Genomic DNA, 21,046 nt, shown 5'->3' on the forward strand with positions numbered 1-21,046 from the left:
ATTATATTTTTAATTTTATTAATATTAACCACCTAGTACAGAATATTGTGAAAGTATTTACATAATAAAATTATTGTAAGCAATGTCTCAATATCCTGTACTCCGTGGTTTATATTACTAAAATTAAAAAAAAAAAAATATATATATATATATATATATATATATATTTTTTTTTTATATACACACCAGGTGTTTGTTTTAAAACACAACCCAAAAAATTATATTACAATTAGTTATAATATTACAATTTGTGTAAAACAATATGGAGATCAAATTTTTTTATAACAAATACTTAGTGCCCGCCATTTTCATCAGTGCAAACAATTACTCTCTTTTTTATATTCTATGCAACCTTTCGCAGTGTACCTTTTCTAGTTTCTTGTAATTCTTGATTCTTGAATTATGTTGGCTTTCAGTTCTTCAGTGGTGTGTGGATTATTTGTGAATGCTCAACTTTTTAGATATCCTCAGAGGAAAAATCAAGTGACTTAGCTGGCCATAAGCCAGTTAACCAAAGAAATTTCTCAAAAGGTTCATTGTTGCTCTTACTGTGTGACATGTGGCCTCTGTCTTGTTGAAACCATACATCTCTCATTTAATAATTCCAGATTTGCATAAATTGTGTTAAAATGTCTTGGTAGAGGTCTGCATTAATAGTGTTTTCAAAGAATATGAGGCCAATTATTCTTCACCTGAAAATTGCACACCACTCACCAATTTTCTGTGGATGTAGAGGTCACGAATGGATAATTTGAGGATTGTTGGAGCTCCAGTAGCAATCATTCTGACTATTAACTACTCAGACGAAACCAAGCCTTATCTGTAAAAAAATACATTTTCTAACGCATATGCTCTCCTGAACATACTGATTAAATCATGTGATACATGAGTTCAGTATGGCTGTAAGTTAATTTGCCAGATAGCTGTAAAGGCACTATACACAGTTATTCGTATTTGTTAGGCAAGATTTCATAGTGATTTGTTAGGCGAGTTTAAAAAGCTTACCCTAATGTCTTACAATGTTTTGTCATTAAGTATTGAACATTTCCGGCTATGTCTTCAATTGCAAACAGAACCACTCCCTCTATATTTCTTTATCAAATGATGAATTGAAGATATAGTTGGTACATTCTTATCTGGGAACTGCAATTGATAAGCTTCTTGGCACAAAACAAAAGATTTAGTTGTTAAATAATTCTCCACAATAAAAATACTTTCATCAGTGTTCAAAACCATTTCTTAATAAAAAACACAGACAAACAAAATAACCAAAAAAGAAATAGAAAATATCAGCTGATTATAAAACAATAACTGTAGGTAGTGCTGACAACCTCTTCATTGGATTGTTGTATTAACTTTTCTAAAATGTATTTTGCTTAGGTTGTGTTTTAAAACAAACACCCAGTATATATGTATAATATATGAAATATAAATCACCTAAATGCTGTAATTAGATAAAAATTAAGCCTTAGTAAGCCTTTTGATGTTTTGTATTTCATATAATATTAAATTTTATTAGCACAGTCATCAAAATGTTACTGTATTATTTGAATATATATATTTTATTATAAATTGAACTAGCAGAAATTTAGAATTTAAAATGTTTTGGATGTATTATGCTTTTTATTGGCCAGAAGAGTTCAATTTTTGGATCTGGTTAAAAAGAATATCCATATTAACTCGAATTTAAGCTCCATTCTTAAATTTTACTGTTAACTCGTGGTTTGTTAAGTAGTTATATAAAACATTAATATCTTGTTTCTCTATCCCCCTGGGCTGGATTCACTGTGAACCATAAGCACAGCCCAGGGGATTGTCCACTCTGGATCGTTCCAGTGCCTGCCTCTAACCCCTAGGGCGAGGTATCCAGGCCTGACCATGTCGTTCCTGAACCCACCCTAGGGGCTGGGACTCAGTCTTTGCCTTGTCTCCAATGTGAGTAACCCACAAAGGGGACCCACACTGGGTCTTAGTCTTTCAACAGCTGCCTGCCTCTAACTGGGTCCCCCTAGGGGGCTACAGCTGGGTCTTGGTCTTAATAAAAAATATTGTCTTTAGTATTGTACACTGGACACCAGTGGTTACATCAGAAAAAACCTAAATTTAAAAAATTGTTCACTGATAATTATAACCTGAAAAAAACGTATTGCAGCTTTTTATATTCAAATATTTTTATGAGAGCATATTTTTTAATATACACTGACCTTCAGAACATAAAAAAATAAATGCAGGGTGAGGATTGGTAAGTTACTTTAGAACATTCAATTTCTGTCATTACTTTCAACTGTTAGGTAATAACCTCATGCAATTGACCTTTCGTATGTTAGTATACAATGGTTTCTTCCTCCGTTTTTCTACTGTGAAATTAACAGCTCCAAATTGTTTTTGACCCATTTTCAGTATGCATTCTTAAGATTTTTGTTGCATCTGTGGACTGACCATTCACAAATCTGTCTTATACATTTTTGTTAACCACAGTTTTAACACAGATTCCCCTTGATTATCTTTTCCACTGTTTTAAGTTTTTTTTTCTTTGAGCAGATTCAGTAATGTTAAGATTTTTCATAATTTATCCAAAAGTGATTACAAAATCTTTAAGCAAACTGCTGTAAATTTTTTTAATGTCTAAAGCTTTTGATCTTTGTTAGATGGCTGCCATTGCCACTGTTTATTATTATTGTGTGCTAAAACATATTTAAATATTGAAGGAAAACCTTTGTATATTAGTTCAAAGTAAATGTAGCTGTAGCTGTAAATGTGTAACTGTAGCTAATTACACTTTTTTTTGTAAGCTGAAAACTGCTAATTTTAAAGTTGCGGTGTGTAACATTAATAAATTCCACCACTTCTTGAAGATTTACATTGTATTATGCTTGGTTTTAATGAATTTTGAAAGGTAAGATTTTTTTTTTATTGAATTTTTTATGTGTTTTAAATACTATAAAACAGGGTATGATCAACTTTGTACAGATATAGACATGTAGTTCATAGGAAAAAGAATAAAATGTATAAACTAAATTATTAGCAATGAGATTAGAGTGATGTCCTAGTCAAAATAAGCTTATTTAACAATAAATCATCCTAAAGAAACATTAAAACTTGTTAGAAAATGTTGATTATTGTTGCTGGAAAAATCATTTCAAGTTCCTTTTCTTTATTATCTGTTAAGTCATTTTTAAAATGACTATTTTAAATAGTCATTATCTATTTGAAACTTAGAATAGTTGGTTATGTAATTTTACATTTTTGCTGTTTTTCCATAACTTCACACATTTGACCTTTATTTTTGTTTTTAAAATGACTCTTTTAAGTCTCCGATTCTGAACCTCACTTTTTTGATCAGTAAAAAGAATATACCATTTATTTTTGGCAACTGGACATAGCTAGATAAATTGTAAAATTACCCCCTCCAAAATGAGGAGTACGCATGCATTTTCACCAAGAACAAAAACTTAGCTACAGAGACAGTACTGTCATAATAACAGTTATTGATAAGAGCTTCTCCAGTTGCATTCACTATGGTTTTTATATAGCCTGCAATGTAAAAAATTATGCTATTCCTTTGACTAGAAAATAAAAATACTTTTTTGTAGACCTAGTAATAAATTACTTAATGAAAAACGTAATTACAGAGTAATGAAATTTAATTTCTTACTTTTTACGGCATCCTACTTCAGATTTACATTTCTACACTTAAAAGTCACAATCTTAAAAACATATTGTACAATAGTAAAATGATTATTTAAATTTAACAGTTTAATGTTACACAGTGTGGTGGTGTGCAGTAATTTAAAAATTGATAATTTTATGAACAGCACATTTTTTTATAGAACGAATAGTGCCTACATCAATCAGTTGCTATCGGTGAGTGTTTCAACTCCCGATATTTGTTCATTTTTATCCTACGAGTTAGTATCGGATTCAAAATCACTATTCTTTTGTAAATTCACACAAACACTGTCAGTTCATTATCTTAGGCCTTCTGTTTGTATATAATCATTTTCAATTATGACATTTCCATTGTTTTGATTCCCATTGTTCTTTAGATATTATTCTAAACTTTTCTTTGCATAAACAAGTCACATCATTAGTGTTAAAAGTAATATTTCTGTTTCAACCCAAGATTTTAAATCAGACCAAATTAATTCAATTGGGTTCAGATCAGGGTGGTACAGCAGCAGTCTTAGCACGATGTGCTCTTTTTCTGCCAGTAACGTATCCGTTTGAAATGTCTTATGCCCTTGGGTTTATGAAGTTGTACAAATTCATACAATTAATTTTTCAACATGTCTTGTGAAAATAGTAGTTTCAGTTTTGTCAACTATTCTTTCATTACAGCTTTTGTATATTATAATGTTACAAGCTTTGTTAATTTCTTTTTATAATAAGAAGCATTATCCATTACAACGCTTTCTGGTGGTAAATTTTGAACTAATTTTTCCTTTAACCACCGTTCATAGTTTTCAAAATTCATATTATCATGATAATCACTGGTGGTCTGCTACCGATGCATTGATTTATATATTAACAATGCATTTGGAACAGAACCATTTATACTCCTTGCGTGAATTATAATTAGTCTCTTACCCTTTGATATAGGAGCAGTAAAACCTCAGGTGAATTGTCATGCTATTTTTTTGGTTTGGTGTGGTTACTATGGATGTATGTCTTGTTAGTATAAATAATAGGTCTATTTTCTTGGTGGTATCATTGTAAATGAGTTATTATTGTATGCGTTTTAATTGTATGTCTTGTGTTTCAATTAAAATTTTACAATTATTGTTTATCTTTACCCAATTAAATCAGAGTTCTTTCAAAATTTTATTAAGAAAAAATTAATAGATCCATTAATAAAATGAAAAATAAATCTGAAATAAATGATCTATAATAAATTAATAGATTCTCCTAAAATTGGTAACAAATTTTTTTTAAATGGGTACAATCTTTTGTTCAATGTAAAAATTTTGTACTGTACATCCGATTACAGATTTGTCAAAGTTGTCGGTGTCCGTTATTTGTTTACCTGGTGTACTGAAAGATATATTTGTGTTTTCGCCAGTTTCTTTTGACACTTATTATTCTACTAATGGGTCTTTTTGAAATACCAGTGGATTGTGACACATATCCACAAACCTTGTTTACATCTATTACAAATCTTCCAGCGTTTGCTTTTTTCTTCATAAACTCATACAATCGTCCTTTTGTCACTATTTCTCTAGCTTAATTATGAAGAGTTTTATGAAATATGCTTGACTTTTTAGGGACATATTTACAATTTGATATAAATAGAGTACATTTATGTTACAAAAAACACATTAAGAAATACACAATATAAATACACATTTAAAAGATACACAAAATAAACACAATTACACAGTAATTTGCATTTCACTTCTTGTTCTGACTGTACAAGCACCGATACTGACAACATAAACCTAGTTATGGAATGAAATGCGCACTCGCTACTATTGGTAGCTTCTAACAAATGCCTTAAAGCAAACTGCCCATAGCCTCGCACCAGGTGTCTATCTAAAATCGAGTTGCCAAAAATGAATGACTGGGGTACAGTATCAATGAAAGGTAGTGTGGTTTTTTTTTATAGTACAGTCATGAAAAGATTTATAATTATATGATTATAAATAATTATATAATTTTATGAATGTATATTGCTCCAACAATGTCAAGGTAATATGGACATGTAATATTGTATGTACTATGCCTAGTTCTATGGGATTTGAAGACTCAGTTTGTTGTAAAAGACTAGAATTGCACGATTGGTAAGTAGCAAATCCATATGGCAATATTCTTCCCTCAAAATTTCAGCCAGCGAATGTGTTACTTGCTAAGCATAACATTTTATGAGTTCTATAATAACCTACTTCGTCAAACCTTGCTCTGTATTTTTCCTCCTTTAAAAATCTAAACAGCACTTAAAAAGAAATAGAGTTCAGAAAGTTTCGTTTATAAAATGTAGTATCAAAAGAAATCTTTTTTTTTATTATTAAATAAAAATGCTGCAACCAGTATAGAAACACTTTGTTTAAATCTGTCATTTCAAATGGAACTATATTTTGAAAGCGATATAATATACAAATTTGTTAGTTGTTTCATGTTTTAATAATTCTTATCTGAATACTTTTTGGTTATACTTTTATCTGCATTTTGTGTGTCAGTTAAAAGGAGAACTAGTTATTTTTCACTTTATTGCTGTTAGATTGCATATGTGATGTTGATAATTAATTAATAGTATCAGAAAGAATGAAAGTAAAGTAAATTATAATTAAATGTATTACAACTGCTCCATTTATATATTTTTGTTTTATTAATTTATTTATTGTTGTTCTTGGAAGTCTTTTGTATTTAAGATTTGTTTTCAGGAATATATAATGGTTGTAAGAATTGGATCTGGAAGAACACAAAATTCCATGCCTATGCCTTCTTTAGTTTGGAGGAAACTTGACTAAAGTTTGTTTAGGATCTTACTATTTTCTTTGTTAAATCAGAATATTTAAATTTAACAATAAATATTCAATTACTTTCTTTTTGTTTATATTTATTTGTATTTTATTATTTTGTTAATGATCAGACTAATGTAAGAAGAGAACTCTTAAAAAAAGTATTTATGAAATATGTCATTTATCATTGTGGTTATAGAGTACTTTTTTGTTCCCTTTATATTATTCTCCTTAATCATTATCATTGTGTTACATTATATATGTTTTTTATTGTATCTGTCATATTCATTATATATTTGTTTAATTTGTGGTAATTGAATATAATTGAACTGACGCTGATTCAGAATGTTTAATAGTTTAACATAAATACTTTTTGTTTTAAATTATTTTATAATCATATCTGTTACAATTAATATTGTTAATTATTTATTTAATTTGTTTGTGAATGTTTTGTTTATTTGTTAAAAATTAAACTGTTTCTTTCAATGAGTTAAATTGTTTTATTTATTTTCCATCGGTAATTGTGTTTAAATGCAGTGCTCCTTCATTTTTAATTAATGTTTTATAGTCTGTGGTATGCTTGTTTTACAGTTGTGAATATAAGTTTATGTGCGTTTATTAATTTGTTATTTACTACCTTTTGCTTCATCATGTTGTTTGGCCTTCAAATTCAGGTCTAGAGGTTTTATATTCATTTGCTATTTTATCAGAATTGCATATTTTATTTCATTTCTTTACTTTTCTTAAAAAAAATATAATTAGAAATTATAGTTGAGGTTACTTAATATTTCTTTAAACTTTATTATTGCAACATAACCGTTATATGTAAAAAGTACAAAATTTCTGCATTTTGATAGTAAAGGAGCTGGTTAGGAAAACCACTTATTTCTGAATTATTTATTTATTGTTTATTAGATACACTTATTTCTGAAATTATTTAATTGTTTAATTTATATTTCTTTCTTTGAATATCTTACTTTGTTTTGGTTAGTATGCATTTCTGTGTATTATGTATTTTGAAAACACATTGTGATTTTCAATGAAGTGTACACATTTTGTGGTCAGGTTAATTTCTTGCATCTCTATGATTGGAAAAATAATTTCTGATTGCCACAGTATATGCTGAGCTGTTGTTATCGTTTTGTATGTAATATAACTGCATTTAATCAACATTTCAGCTATGTCTGTCTGCATTAATAAATTATTTCCATGATCATAAATTTTGTAATTTACCAAACAAACTGTTCAATTGTGAAGAAGTTCTGTACGTAATGATCAGTTTGTTTATATGATGCAAATGTTTGGTATATTATTTTATTATTTATTTTGTAACATCATATTTATTTATAAGTTTTTCTTTCTTTTTTTTCTTTTTTTTTACAGATGTTATAGTAAGTAAAATAAATAATTATTTTATTACAGTAAATATGTAGATTAGTCTTTGTACATATTTCTGTATAATGTATTATTAATTTTCTTTTTAGATTTTTTTCTTGTAAAAATATATAAATATTTTATTTATGTGTAACAAAAAAATAACGTTATACTCCTTTACCTGCCTTCACTTTCCTTATCTCCTTTTCTTATCCTTCCCTGAAATAAAGGAATTCTAGATTTTTTATTAATTAAAAATTTAAATTCGGTAAAATTTTTATTAAAAAAATCAAATTTTATAACAACATATGTTTTGGATCTGATATTGAATATTAAACTTTTTTTTTTTTTACTGAAATTTATTTTACTTACTATTCTTCTGTACAATAATTAAACCTTTAAATTTTGTTTAATTTGTTCATTATTTTATTATGTTTATGGTTTTTTTATGGCACTTTCTTTAATTTTCGGGGTTTTTTAAAGTTACAAAATTCTGTAAACTTTAAATGATTTGATTTTGAAGTTCTTTAAATTTAAATAATTTTAAATTAACTTTAAATGACAACAGTCTGATGTTTAAATTTATTTCTTCTTTTTGAAGTTCATTTATTGGTTGATGTAAAATAATAATTTAATACTTTCAGTATGTTAGTGTTTTTTAAATATTCAGTTAAAAAAAAAAAAGATTATAAATTTGTTTCATAAAAAATTAATATTTTCTTTTAACCATGTGTAGGCCCAAGACTGTTATATATTTAACATGCTACTGGATTAGAATATATTTTTTAAGTTATTTATTTATTTTTTAATATTTAAATATAAAACCCCTTCCCATTACATTTTGCCTATGAAATATAAATTTCCCAATATTTTACCCATAAAAATTGATAAATAAAATATTAATATGGCGAATTAAAAATAAAAGATTTACAATAATGAATATGACAAGCGTTTAATGATGGGTCGTTGTTTCTTGCAGGGCGGGGTCGGGAAGTATTAAATCGAGATCAGGAAAGTGGCAGGAGGAAAGGAGACGGCAACAGGTACAAACAAAGTTACTAGTATATTTATTCCGGCATAAGGAAATGCTCAAAAAAGATATTCTAAAGAAGCGGGCATTATTGGAAAAAGAAATGCAGATTGACATTCAGGTAGGATTATTTTTTCATTTATTTTGTAGATTTTAATTTTTTTAATATGTTATCTTAATATTTTACTCTAAATCAATACGTTGTATCTCGGTTTATTTAAACTAATGTGAATCATTTTATACAACAGTTTTATACATTTAAAGTTTTGGATTATCTGTTAACATTCACTACTGAAAGACTGATCAGTTAAATGAAGATATCTGGCTTTAAAAGTAAAGCAGATCTCCTTATAAGCACTTATTTCTGCTTACACTTTTAATACAACCACTGTATAAGAAATGCAGTTCTTCTCTCAATGAATCTGTAGACAGGGGCGATCCAGTAAGGAAGGTTTCCTTGTTGTGTACATGACATATATAGCATAATGCTACTAATGAAGCTATTGTAGCGACATTGATATTTACTTAACATGATCAAGGATACAGAACAAAAATAATTTTGGAGCAGTTAATCCAGACAGGCATTTAATTAAAAAAAACATGTATACTTTGCTGAGAGATTATGCTCAAAAAACTGTTATATAAGAAATTTATGTTCTTGTAAATTGCATTTTAACAGAAAATTTAATTAAAAGGATAATTTCTATTGTTGATGTCTTTGTCAGGCAAAAAAAAAAAAAAAAAAATTATAACCTTATGTCACAAGAACATTATAAAATAATTGTAAATAAATTTATGATGAAATTTGGCTTTTGTAGACTGTTGGTATTCTAGCAACATCTGTAAACATTTGTTGTAAAATTTGGACACTCATAAAATTATTTTCAAGGATTTGTTTAATTGTTTACCAGTTTTTCATATTGATTTAAAATTTTCCAAGTACTGTTTCAGTAAAAAAATTGTAAGTGATGCATAATAAAAACAGTTTCCTGTGAAGCACATTCAAATGAAATAAATAGTAATATTGTAGTTAAAGGTACAGTTTGGCTTAAAGTGAAATCAGTTTAATATTGTGAAGGAGGTTTTTTTATATTTAGCAACAAATGAAGATCATAGATGGGGGCTAAGAAAATGTTTAAATTTTCCGTGACATCTAATTAAGAGTTAAGGGTCATAGGTAACATGATAAACCAAATCAGAATTTTTTTTGAAAGCTGTCTGTATGTTTATGGTTCTGAGTTAATAAAAATGCTTTATTCACATTTCCAAAAACATTTTGTTCAGAAAAATGTAAGGATTTTGGTCATTTAATTTTGCCTTACTAAAAAATTGTGAGAGTGTTTGTTTAATACTTTTTCATCTGTTCAACTCATATATTGCTTAGAGAGAAATGTGGCAATTAATTAGATATGAACCCTTACAGCAAACTATTCATAAAATCTAGTCAAATCCTATCAATTCTATTCTATAAAATATGAACTTTTAATGGTTGGTATTTAACTAATGTTACATTATAAAATGAATATCTTGTAAATTATAGAAAATAAGTTATCTAAAATTGTTTTACTACCAAATAGGATTCTTTGTATAATTAATATAAATGTTACATTTAGTTCAAAAGTTGGTTCAGAATAAGTAGTTATTTCATTTGTATTTTAATTTAAAAAATTCTCCAGACTTACTTTTCTGAAACTACTATAAAGCATTGTGCCAACATTCCTAAACTGCAGATAAAATTTACGTAGTAGAACATAGTGTTTAATTAAATATAAAATATTAATTAATTTTCAAAATGCTACTTCGTCAATATTTCTAAATTACTCTAAAGAGTAGGTCCAAGTTTAAATTTTGCTAAAAAATAAAACATATAATATTTATTTTCTGTGATACCTTCACTAAACTAGTCATATTTATAAATATAATAAATGCTAAACAAGTGTGTGCTTGTCAAGTATGTAAATGTTTGAAGATAAAACTGTTTTATTTTCTGGCATTGTTATCACTTGAGTAGAAGTAGTTTATGTATTATTTCTACAGTGTTGAAGACTTTATAGAATTGTACATGTTTCTGCATAAATATTTTACGAATAACACTTCAAATGTGGTCATTTAGGCCAGTTTTTTTTAAAGAATTGTAAATTTAATTCATTTGTATTCATTTTTTAAAAACACTGCAAGTGTGCATTTTATACCGCACTAGATTTTTCAACTTTAAAAACAAATTATGATGATTAGAATTATTGTAATGTAGAAGTTATTATCTTCTTCTAGCTTTGTTAGGTTTTATACAAGTTATAAATGAAATTAGATTTATAATTTAAAAATAGATTCCTTCATTGCCAGAGGAAGATTTATTTTAATCAAAGTTTTCGATCATGTTTGATTACTCGGACAAATGATATAAAATTACCTAAAATTTTATATGAGAATTGCCCTTTAACACTCAACATGTTTAAGAATTGACTATTGAGTATGGTTTTTAGATTAGATGGAAATTGATTAATAATTTTTTTTTTTTTTATTGAAAATTATTTGAAATAAAATTCGTTTTACAATCACAAGGAGGATGTCAAATGTAAGAATTAAACCACTTACCAATAATTTTTTTTATGTGTTTTCAAGTATTTTTGGATACCAAATCAATCTACTTACAATATAATTAACAAACAGGGTGTGTCCACCATCTACAAATTTAAAAGTGGATGAAAGGATAGCTTAGAAAAGAGATAGTGAAATATTTAATTGAATCACTTAAAGTGTAAGTTTTTGCTCATACCAATCAAAGCAACTACATATTTGGGTGTGGTCATGTAATATATCTAAAACTGAGAGTAGAAGGTCTGTTCAGAAAAGAGTAGAACATTTTTAATTACATGCCAACAGAATTTAATGACGTGTGGTTGGCAGCATTGTGTTGTGCATAACCTCCTCTGAAACCGCATGTTCTTGGATTGTTGATATCTCATTTAGTTTTCATCTTTTTGTTATTTTAGTGCAGTTTTTAAGTGTTAGTAGTGATTTTTGTGATGTGAGATTTTTTAGAGCAACAATACAATATAAAATTTTGCATAATAGTGGGGAAGACTTTCACAGAAACGTTTCATTTTTTGAAACAAGGTGTTATGGAGATGATGCTCTGGGTCCTACACATGTTACAAATGGTTTTCATAAATTTAAAAGTGGTCATTAGTCAATTGAAGATGACCCTTGACCAGGAAGGCTTTTGACTTCAACTGATGACATCTCAACAATTGTTGTGTGCAAATCATCGATTGAGTGTCAGAGAACCTGCAGAAGATGTTAGCATCTCGATTGGATCATTCCAAGACATTTTGACTGAAAAATTGAACGTGCATCAAGTTGCAGTAAAGTTTGTTACTCATTTGATGACCGAACAGCAGATAGAACATCGAGTGGACATTTGTCTGCAACTTCTTAAACAAGCCAATGACAAAGCACGTCAGTCTCTATCCAATCTCAAAGTGATGCTCTCTGTTTTTTTTTTCAATTTTAATGGAATTGTGCATTTTGACTTCTTGCCTCAAAGTGAAACAGTGAACCAACCGTGCATACTATCAAGGCATTTTACAATGGTTATGTGAAAAAATCTGCAAAAAGAGACCAGAGCTCTGGTGAGACAACTCATGATTCCTTCACCACAACAATGTGCCCACACACTCTGCTTTGTCAATTCATCAGTTTTGTACCAAGAATCAGATGACTTTCCTCTCTCCTTGCCAGACCTGGCTCCTAGTGAATTTTTTCTTATTTCTCAAATTAAAATCAGTGGTGAAAGGACGCCATTTTGAGACTATTGATGACATTAAAGCAAATTCATCATTGACTTAAAGGTCTGTGATGAATTTTCTTTAAAAGTGTGTGACAAAGGTCCCTAAAGGTCATTTCAAATAAAGGTATCCAGGACTGCTTCGTGAAGTGGAAACACCTCTGGAAAAGTGTGGGAATACAGGAGAGGAAGTACTTTGAAGGGGAAAAAACCAATAATCTGTAAAATTACAATAAAGATTAAAAAAATTAAGTTCAGTTATTTTCAAAACAGACCTTATATATCTTTCAAATATTAAATTCAGTCAAATTCATTTAGGATTTGTTAAAAATGATTATTCCTTGACACATCTAAGCTATCATCTTCTAGATAAATTGAAGTTGCTGAGATGTTACTTGCCCAATTTTCTAACATGTGAAATTAATTCATCCATAACTGATATTTTAATACATTATCTGAAAATTTTCAAAATCATTCTTCTTTTTGTAAGAGTGATTTCCATTTTTTTTTGTGTTCTGCACAAATTGAAATCTATTACAATTATTTGTTATTGGATTTTTTGGGAAGGGATGTTTGTGACATTTTTTGATCTTTAAAAGTATGATTTAAGTATGCTGTTTACCCATGAATTGGTATCATCTGTTTATACTACTTAGAAGATAATATCTTTTCCTCTTGCTTTATTTTAGCAATATGTGTGTTTTATTTTACCTCAATATGTGTGCTATTATGTCCTGCGTAGTTTATTGTTTAGATCGGAAGACTACCAGTGTTTAATTAAAAACTAATCCATTCTGCAAGTATTTTTATTTGAAATTTAAAAGTAATTTAATAATTATTTTTAAATAAAAGTAATTTAATAATTATTTTTAAATAAGTAACGCAATTAAGATTTTCTTTTGTAATATGTTCATCGTTTTTTAAGTTGATCAGAATTACTTTTTACTTCAAACTACTAAGCTATCCAATGAAGGCATTCTTTCAAAATTATTGAAATCTATAGATCTTCTGTCTGATTTTGAAGCAGTTCTATCATTATAAATATCAGAGATCATAAGTTTAATTGTGATATACGAGCTGTGTTGTTGGTAGCTGGTTTGCAAAAACTTTTATTAGGCTTTATAAATAATGTGCTCTTTGATCATCTGATAGTAAAAAATTAGTAATTTTTTGTAACTGCTTCTAGTTTGTTTATTTTTTTTGCAATTTAAAAGCACTGGTTAGGTTATTACAATTTTCTTGTAATGTTTTTCTGAATTTTTCTCAGTAGTTAGCATGTTCTCATAACCTAACCTATTCAGTGAGATTAATTCATTTCTTATTCACAGTGTTTATTATTATGTGAGTTTATTTTTTTATTTACAATGTAAATTGAGATTAGATTGTTTTTACGTATATGTAGAATATTTTTTATCCCTTCTTATCCATTTCTAGTGTTACTTCAATGCCAGTGTCAATGGATTGTATTCTTATGATAGATTGTATATGCAAGCAAGCAAACTAATTATTGTTTTCATTGATTATTTTTTTTTTTTAACATTTGTAAATGCTTGAATTTTGTGCAGCTAGTAGAGCTGCATAAAACTCCCAGATAAAAAATTGCGATTTGATTTATTTATTTTTCATGATGTTGGGAAAATTATTTTTTGAACAGAACACTTAGTTATTATTTATTTATTGTGAAATGTGGCAGAGCTATTTGAATTGTTTAACTTGTATTTCTAATAATTATCATATCTTTTAACTGGGTTAGAAACATACACAGCTACTGAGATGTGGAAGCATTTCCACAACTCTGAGGACAAATCAAGGATACAAACTAATGAGTGATTACAGTGATTTTATCCTTAATGAGATCCACTGTATGCCGATCTCTCCAGATCGGTCCACGTCCAGTGTTGAAAATAGATCTTTCTCAGGGTATTTCCCTCACTATACGATTATATTAGTGAGTTTTGAGAGGGGTTTTTTCCAAAATATTCAATACCAATTTTTTATGAATTCATTATTATAGGCCTAGCCAAGAGTCAACTTAAATCTTCTTCCAGTTAAATTTATACAAAAAACAGGCTACGGTCTTAAAAATGGAAAAGTTTTCTTTATTATTGAGTGCTTTCGACCTTTTGATTGTTTTCTATTCTTGGTATTCTGGAACCTAATGCATCTGTACTTTATTGTTGACTGAGATAATAATTGAAAATAACAACTTTTAGTGTTTATGAACACGTACTGTTTTTAAACAATAAGTTCAATTGTTCAACCTACATGATGTATTTAATGTACTAATAGGATTGCACTGGTATGAGCTAAAGGCTTGCCTGACTATAGACATTAGGCAGCCCGTTTCATAAAAGAGGTTAAATTTCAGTTGTAACATACTTACTGAGGCTTAACCAGCATGAACTCCTGTAGATAACATATGTTACAGCCTTTTACTGGTCCTTGGGAATCCTAATTTAGGGAGGTATGATAACCATCCATGTTGTACTGCACCTGTAGGTATTTGTACCAGTCGTCTACTGCACCTTATAAATGTTGACACACCTTCTATTTTTCCAACATATCTGTGCTGATATTCTCTGTGGGAATCAACCTTCTAAATTTTATGTTTGATCTTACGGTATAAAATTAAGAATCAACACCACCTATTGTCTTCCAGCAAATGTTTCATTACATCCTCTCCAAGATAAACCCAGATGCAAAGTATACACTGATGGACCGAAATACAATGATATACTGTTGGTTGCGCATTTGTTATCAATGATAGATATATGTTTGGTCTACCTGGTATCAGCAGTGTATTTACTGAATTATACACTATAAGTAAGGCTCTGAATATCATTAACTCTAAGTGCCAAAATATCCTTGTTTGCAGTGACTTGTATAGTGCTCTCCAAGCCTTACAAAATTTTTATTCCAGACATCCTATCGTCATCGAAATCTACAACACAATCGCTGAGTTGAATCATCGCAGCACACAAGTGAATTTTTGCTGGATCCCTAGCCACATAGGGATTCCAGGTAATGAACATGCAGATTCTGCTGCTAAAGATGCATGTAGTCAACCCATTTTCACTACCCGTGTTACTACATCCGACTTTAATAACTGTGTAAAACTTACACTTCGCTTAAAGTGGCATGACGACTGGATTGCCACAGTAGACAACAAACTTCACTATCGAAGATACTATTTTGCCATGGGATTCCTCCCACAGGAAAATTTGCCAAGAGGAAGTGGTCCTCTGCCAATTGTGGGTAGGACATACGAGAGCCACTCATGGTACTTGATATCAGCAGAAAATGCACCAGTATGCATAAGATGCGATTGCCGTTTAACAGTGCGCCACATCCTATTGGATTGTGTATGTTATGCTGCCATACATCACAAATTTAAATTATCCACAAACATTCGCCATATCCTTTTGACAAGGAAGTGGTAGATGGGTACTTTTATTCCTACAGAGTATAAATATGTTTAACAAAATGTAATATTTACCTAGTTGTAGTATTTGTATTTTTTATACTTGAGCGAAAGTTTTTTTTTTTTTTAGAACATTAATATTTGTTATCCATGAAGGGCCCTTACATCCCCTTCCGGATTTTGTTACACTTTTTATAGTTTAGTTTTTCATTTTAAATAAACTTATTTTACTGTTAAGATTCTGACTGTGATATTAGGTGTAAGATTTATGTGATATTAGTTTTAAGTTTTAGTGATATCTTATCTGTGGTATTAGCTTTAAGTTATAGTTGATTTTTTCCTTTTTTTTTATATTTTAATTTTATCTAGTTTTAGCTTTTTATTTTTTCCCTTGTATGTGATATTAGTTGTACGTTTTTAGTGATATTAGTTTTTTTGTACTTTAATTTTAATCTAGTTTTAGTTTATAGTTTTGTTTTTTTTTTTTTTTAATTTTTACCAATCACATTATGTTTGATCCAGGCGATGATAACGTGAAAGTGTTTTTCGCTCAAAAAAAAAAAGCAGGGACAGAAGATAATGTCAAGCAGCTAATTGATGATGTCTTATTTATACGTATGGTTTGTTGGCGTAAAAAAAAAGGAACCAAACTTATTAAATTCATGAGTATTCTTTCTGATAGTAGGAAGTACTACTTCATATACTGTAATATTAGAAGTGATTTTAATATCCTTTTAATTTTTGTCCAGGACAAACGGATGGCAAAAGGAATTATTTGAAGAATAAACTAATGTTCTCAACAGATGAGCTACAGATCTACATACTTTGCATTAATCCTTTGGCTAGGGTTTGGATCCTTTTTGTTAAAAATCCAAACTTTATTGAATTTCTTATCCTTAATGAATAGAATTAAACAAAATTTATACTGAAATTCCAGATGTGTTGTATGAATATTGTGGAGATGAAAATTAAATAGCAGATTAGTTATTTGCTTTTTAAAAAAACAGATTAGTCATTTTCTGTTTTTGAATTTATTTTTGTTTTTGTTAACACTGTTTTATTAATATTTCTCATTTTGCATTTATCATTGATTGTACATTGGGAGCAGTACACAGATTTTCAGTTGTCTACTGATCATATTGCAGTCAACAATTCACGTGTAAATGTGTAACTGACATGAAAAGTTGCATAATGTAAATGGTATTATTTATCTATACAAATGATCTTTTGTCTTAATTATCTATGTCATAAAATTCAAATGCTGGATATTTATTTTACAGAAAGAAAATGGTTAAGAAAATTTGGTTTAATGACCACAATTTATTTACATTCCGTGAATGTAAAAATCCTCAACAAGGCATAATTAAAAATATTCAACAAGAATGGAAAAAACTATTTGATTTTGCAACAGCTGCTATGAAAGACAGCCCCAAAATTCCATTATACTGAAACCACATACTGTATTCATTCAAGAAAGTGGATAGAAATCCTTATAATTAGTACAAACAAATCAGATTAATTAAAATTGCAAGATTAGATAAACAGAGAAATACCCACTACATATGTCAAGGTAGTTTTTGTCATATCAAATGCTACGGAATAGCAAAAAGAACAATTTGTTTAACTATTGTAGCAACAAAGTGATTTTTTGGAGGAAGATTCAATAAAAATGATTAGAGGTTACAGTGGTAGATAGCGCGAGTCAAATTTGTAATAAGGTTACTATGATGGAAAAAAAGTAGCCATCATGATAAATAGATGTTGATACAACAAGACATATATTCAGTCTGCTGATAAGAAACTGTGAACCAGACAATAGCAGATTTAAAAGACACCATCAAAAGAAATTTTTTGCAAAAGATATACACGAACCAGTATATCGTAATATCTGGTGTACAGGAGAACATGTCAAACGCTATGAACATCTTGCTGAAAAGCAAAGAAATTGTACTACATGAAAAAATTCTATACACATAAAGAGACAGTAACAAAATAAAAAACTGCCACTCCTGATTTTGAACATAACGTAGAAAAATTGCTGGACAATGACCGGCAATTCTCTATGAAAAACTTGTCACCTTGAAAATTGTATCTCTACATAGCAAAATAAAAAGTATGAATACATTTTTTCTCTCACGCCTTTTATATGTATACTACTTAAACATCTGTCACTAAAATTTATTATTTTTTGTTTTTAATTTTAGACAGTTATTATCTTGTTATATTCACAATTTTCAGATCTTTGAATAAGTGGTATCACTTTTATTGTCTTCAGTCACCTGAAAAAGTCACAAAATTATTCTGCGCGGAAATTATTCTATCATGAAATTATTTTGTAATCTGTGCACACTCTTATTCAACAAATTGTCATTGTACATAAAAAATTAAATCAAAAGCACAAAAGTAAATTTTACATTATTTTAAAAATCAAATATGTTCCATTTTAGATTTATGTTTTTAAATTATTTTTTTAATTATAAAAATGTGTTATTTAATTGATGTATAATGCACTCGCTTACAACATGTAGTAAATTAGAGTTAAAGAAAGTAATAATATTTAATATTTACACAACATTTTAAAAAAATTAGAAATTTAAAAAATTTATATACTACATAAATAATAGGCATGAAAGTGAATATGGAGAAATGATGCCAATGGTGTCTTGCTGTACAAAAATTGTTTAATTGGAAATTGTACAAATTTTTATTTCTGTAGTATTACATAATTTTCAATTTCTATTTACAGAAAGAACTGTCTCTTGAATTAGCAGCACGTACTAAAGCAGAACGGACTAAGCAAGATGATTCAAAACCTAGTGGTGCAACTTCAGCAAATAATGTACCAACTGGTAGTGCAAAACGTAAATCAACTCCTGTACAACCATCTGCTTCGAATCCAAGAGGAAACAGAAGAACACAACAACGAAGTAATCCATCTTTAATTACTTCACCACCTTCACCACGTACTGGTGGATCTCGTTCTAAAAAAGAAAAATTATTGTGTATCTGTAGAACACCATATGATGAAACAAAGTTAGTTTTATTTTATTTTTTTTTCATTTTATAACAATAATTCAATTTTAGAATAATAATATTAATATATATCTATTCTATTAATAATATTAATAGAAAAGTTACTTAACTTCAGTCAGGAAAAAAACTGGTGTGGATTTGTAAAGTTCAAGCAGTGTTGTTAAGTGATATATTAGAAATAGTGAAAGTACTAGAAGAGGATGAAAAATATAATAGATATTAATGGAATGAAGGAAGAATATGTGATTTATCAGTATGAAGGAAAGGTTCTCTGGATTATGTATTGTGCAGAAATAGCTAAAACTTGCAATACCAAAACTACAAACTAACATCACAGAATCTTCATAATATTTTTGAAATTTAAAAAATAATTATGTTACTAAAAATGATACAGATCCAATGGGTTATGTGTGCATCCAAAAAAAAAAAAAAATCAACTGGAGTCATCAACTTTTAGTGTATATTTTTACAGAGTAACTAGTAAAATTTGACATACAATTACATACTATAATACAATTTTACATAGTATAATTTTATTTATATCTTAAAAATAAATCATCCAATATGTTTTCCGACTTTCCTTAAATACTCATTTAGCTTTACTGGATCATTATTCTAGTATGGCTGTAATTTTTTAACTTGAGGTTATCAATTAAATATATTCTTACTTAACCAGATTTAAATTAAGCCTTAAGAAATAAATTCTTATGTCAATCATCTTGCAGTCCTTAGAACACCACTATAATGTGAAATGAAATGCCCAGGGAAATAATCATATAAGCTTTTCCAGAAATAACAATTAAAAGTTACTGTTACTTCAAGATTGTCTTTCTCAGAAAATTAATTTCTGAGGTTTGAAACTACATATCACAGTCACATGTCCTCCATAAAATGCTTGTCAGGAAGCTCCTGCTGGATAGCGTCAGACCAGTGATGATAGTTTGATAATTTATTCATGCTTAGATATGAAAATGATCTTCACTCAAGAAAACAAGTTGTGTTTTTTTTTGCAAGTTTTAGAGAATTGCCTCAGTAGTGGAATATAGAACTCATTTACACTATAATGATTAATTGCCAGAAAGATACACAGTTAAATCGCTTAACTGTGGCTTAACTTATTTTGTAAGGCTGACATTTATGAAACTTTCATGTAAAAATTTTTGTAGAATTTAATCTTAAATAGTAGGGCACACTTTATGGATGAACAGCATGGAGAATGCATTAAAGTTAACCCTACAGATAAATATTTTCATCCATTCTCACACTCTAAATTTGTAGATTTACTTTTTAAACCAAAATGGATTTTTAAAATTATTTATCCACAATTATATATTTCTACAGAAACACTTATAAAAGTTAGACCTTTTAGTAAGTAACTGTTATATTAGAACAACAGAGTCATGTACAATTTTTATCAATACACAAACCCAGTTTGTTGAGACTGTGTTCACATTCTTCATTTTAAATGTTGGTACTGTTGATATCTTCTGCATTCCTTCTGTCTTTGTTTGTAACATTATCTTCCTAAAAGCATTATCTTGATAACCTTTTTAAGATCAATGAACTTTTTTATTACAAAGATCCATTTTCTTTTTTTCATTTTTATTATAAAGACCTTCCATGTCAAACATCAAACATATATAAGTCTTATTTCTGCTCTTAATATATCACATCAGTTAGCAATGACCGGACAAAAGCTTGTTAATATATACATGTCAGTTTCTATTGGATTCTTAGCTATATAAGAATCCTAGGCAAAACATAAACTCACCAGAAAGCAAGCTCTTGGTAATATCATGGAATCTATGATCTATTCTGATTATACCTACACTGTGAAGCATTACTGGAAGACAGTGTGCCAGAATAAGTGGTTGGCTGTTGTTGAGAATAACATTTATCACATCAAAGTTATTGTACTGCCATGGAATTCATTGATAATAGTCACT

At 28.6% G+C, this 21,046-nt stretch overlaps 1 protein-coding gene across 6 annotated transcripts in view; it reads left to right on the forward strand.

Annotated features, from left to right (window-relative positions):
- E(bx) (nucleosome-remodeling factor subunit NURF301 E(bx)) overlaps positions 1–21,046 on the forward strand; it is a 190,009-nt gene that overhangs the window by 156,352 nt on the left and 12,611 nt on the right. For all 6 annotated transcript variants that reach the window (XM_075363866.1, XM_075363870.1, XM_075363868.1 and 3 more), the window contains 2 exons: positions 8,809–8,980; positions 18,814–19,100. In XM_075363866.1, the coding sequence (XP_075219981.1) occupies positions 8,809–8,980; positions 18,814–19,100 (459 nt within the window). The remainder of the gene's footprint in view (positions 1–8,808; positions 8,981–18,813; positions 19,101–21,046) is intronic.

The sequence above is a fragment of the Lycorma delicatula genome, chromosome 4, assembly GCF_047948215.1.
Source record: "Lycorma delicatula isolate Av1 chromosome 4, ASM4794821v1, whole genome shotgun sequence".
Lineage (NCBI taxonomy): Eukaryota > Metazoa > Arthropoda > Insecta > Hemiptera > Fulgoridae > Lycorma > Lycorma delicatula.